At 33.0% G+C, this 3169-nt stretch overlaps 1 protein-coding gene across 1 annotated transcript in view; it reads left to right on the forward strand.

Moving 5' to 3' along the window:
* Nucleotides 1-948, forward strand: part of LOC136063385 (uncharacterized) — a 1534-nt gene extending 586 nt beyond the window's left edge. Inside the window, exon 1 of the mRNA XM_065763714.1 lies at nt 1-948. This exon is cut by the window's left edge and continues 586 nt beyond it. Coding sequence (XP_065619786.1) covers nt 1-719 — 719 coding nt within the window. The 3' untranslated portion in view covers nt 720-948.
* The last annotated feature ends 2221 nt before the right edge of the window (nt 949-3169 follow it).

A 3169-nucleotide genomic window follows, 5' to 3' on the forward strand; every position in this document is an offset into this window, starting at 1 on the left:
GTATGTCTCTACCGCTAGGTACTTTATTTTTGGGTTGCCTTTACTTAGAATTAGATCAACTTCATTATGATGAATTAGCCAGTTCTCCATATCATATTGTTGATTCTGGAGTAAACATAGTGATGCTACAAGCTTTTGCTTGGGAACGTTCGAGAAGTTACATTAATATAGGGAAAAGTATAGGCGAGATTTGTAGAACCAAGAGAGTGATTTTGATTGATAATCCTGATGGTGAAGATTGGTTTTTTGGTTTTAAGCACAGCCTTCCTTTGTTGATGAAGTGGATGACTTTGAAGGTGCGAAGTTTTCCTGTGATCAGTTCACTAGATACTATTTCTGATTTTATATGGATGCCTTATGCCTATATTGCTGACGGTTTCTTTTGTTCATCTCCATTCCCATGTACTAGACCGGGTTCACAAATGTTTAACTTAGGGGAGGACAACAAGGTTTTGAATTTTCTACTTATTACTTCTCCGTCATTAATCCCTTGCCTTAATAGTTTGGGATTTAGCCTTGTGATATATAATCCACATAGAGTGTCACGCCAATTTGGGCTTGATCAAGATGTTCCTGTGGCTAATGATATGGAGTATGATATTCAAGAGGCAATGAGGCCTTTACTTCATAGTTTAGCCATGGAATATTGGCGTGAAAGAGAGGAGAATGTTTTGGTCCCGAGTAAGGCAGAAAATAAGCTTTGTAGAATGACATGCTAACCTTGATGGTTGGGTTATCCATGGTGAAAATGTTCTAGAGGAATGGAGTAAAAGGAATAAGATAATGGAAGTCCCTGAGCCTGAACCAGATGAGAATAAGACACCAAATAAGAAAGCTCGAGATGAAACCCCTCCGGCTGGAAGTATTTCTAGGAGGACAAGGCCAAAATGGCCAAATACCACTTTTTTTTTTGAAATCTTTAGCAAAAAAAACACAATTTCAGAAATAAATAGCAAAGTACCACTTTTCTAGAAATCAAGTTTCAAAAACTCGAGTTCCTCATCAATTCTGCCACCGTGGCACTGCTGAGCTGGAATTTGTGTGATTAAAAAAAATTATGTGGTACTCAAGCTTGGTAAACTCGAGTTCCATGCAACACAATACTCGAGTATACCAGGCTCGAGTACGTTTTATAAATAAACTGCAGATAAAAAAATTTACACAGTACTTGCGTTTAACAAACTCGAGTACCGTGTAATTTTTTTTTTTTTTTTTTCTTTGGGGATAATCGACAAATAAACATAAAGATAAAAATAAGTGGCTTTTTTATGTTTTTATTTATTTAAACATAAGCATTATAAAATATAGAGATTTTAATTTCAAAATATGAATTTAATTTCTACATTAATTCAAATTGTTCATTATTTTCTCATAAAAATTGTTCACTGTTTTCTATATAAACTATTTCTATGATTTTGCATAAAATTATTTTCTGTTCAACATTATTTAAGAAATTGTTCATTCTCTTTTTTGCATAAATTATTTTATGTTTAATGTTTTAAAAAAAATTCACTATTTTCTCATAAAACACCTAGTGAAATCGTGTTTTCTAAATTTAAACGCCAAATCTGAATGCTTTTTCATGTTTGAATTTCACAATAATCAAATATATTTTTTTGCATTGATAAAATTTGTTTCTACATTAATAAAATTTGCTCTCTGCACATCAAATTTACTGTATATTCAAATCTATTTACTGTATTCATAAAATCTGTTTTTTGCATTAATTAAAACTGTTCACTGTTTTCTCATAAAAAATTTTCACTGTTTTCTGCATAAACTATTTCATTTTGCATGAAATTATTTTCTGTTCAACATTATTTAAAAAATTGTTCACTCTCTTTTATGTGTATATTATTTTATGTTCACTATTTAAAAAATTGTTCGCTGTTTTCTCAAAAAACACCTAGTGAAATCGTGTTTTCTAAATTTAAAAGCCAAATCTGAATGTTTTTCATGTTTAAATTTCACAATAATCGAATTTGTTTTTCTGCATTGATAAAATCTATTTCTACGTTAATAAAATTTGCTCTCTACACATCATGTTTACTATATATTCGAAGCTACTTACCGTATTCATAAAATCTATTTTTTTGCATTAATTAAAACTGTTTATTGTTTTCTCATAAAAATTGTTCACTGTTTTCTGCATAAACTGTTTTTAGCATTGGCGCAGTTATTGCACTTAAATGGTGGTTGTGTTTTTTTCCTCCATCTCTCTCCCTTTCTGTTGCCGAAAATAAGAAGAGAAAAAGAAAAGTGGCGAGTTTATCTTTCTCTATCTCTTTGTGTTGCTGAGAACAAGAAGGAAGGCGGAAGGAGGTGAGTTTCTCTCTCTCTCTCTCTCTCTCTCTCTCTCTCTCTCTCTCTCTCTCTCTCTCTCTCTCTCTCTCTCTCTCTCTGTGGCCTTAAGAGAGACTAAGAGGCTGTTTGGATGGCCAATTCTCATGACTCAATTCTCAGTTTTCATAACTCAATTCTCAAAATGGTGGGACCCATTGCAAAATACTCGTTTGCCTGCACCAATACTCTATTTCCATAACTCTGTTTCCAATACTCAATTCTCTACTTTTTGAGTTATGAGTTATGGAAGCTGAAAACAACTTTTGGCTGTTTTCAGTTTTCAATTCTCATAACTCAATTGCATTTTTGTAAATAACACTATATGAGGACCCACTGCCATACTTTAGCCACAACTTTTGACCATCTTTTTTTTTTCTTCTTTCTTACTGGGGTTCACCGTCTCCACTTTTTTTGTTTTTTTCTTCTTCACCTGGGTTCACGTCTCCTTCCTTTTTTTTTTTTTTTTCCTTCTTCACCTAGGTTCACATCTCCCCTGTTCTTCCTCATTTTTTTTTTGGGTTCGGGTTTGTGGGTACTCTGAAGAAAAAAAAAAAAAGCTGCAGTGGTGACAGAAATGGGGCCCACAAATAGTGTGAAAAATATTGAGTGATAAGAAATGAGTGATGTGCCAAACGGGTATTAATTTTAGAGTGATGGATGATGAGTGATGAGTATTGAGTTATGAGTGATGAGTGATGAGTGACGAAAATTGAGTGACGAAAATTGAGTGATCAAAAAAAGGTGGCCAAACAGCCTCTAAGTATCTCTCCAAACTAGGGAAATCCTTCAAACTTATCATATATTTTTATATGTTAGAAATACTGAA

The sequence above is a fragment of the Quercus suber genome, unplaced genomic scaffold (assembly GCF_002906115.3).
Source record: "Quercus suber isolate HL8 unplaced genomic scaffold, Cork oak 2.0 scaffold_520, whole genome shotgun sequence".
Lineage (NCBI taxonomy): Eukaryota > Viridiplantae > Streptophyta > Magnoliopsida > Fagales > Fagaceae > Quercus > Quercus suber.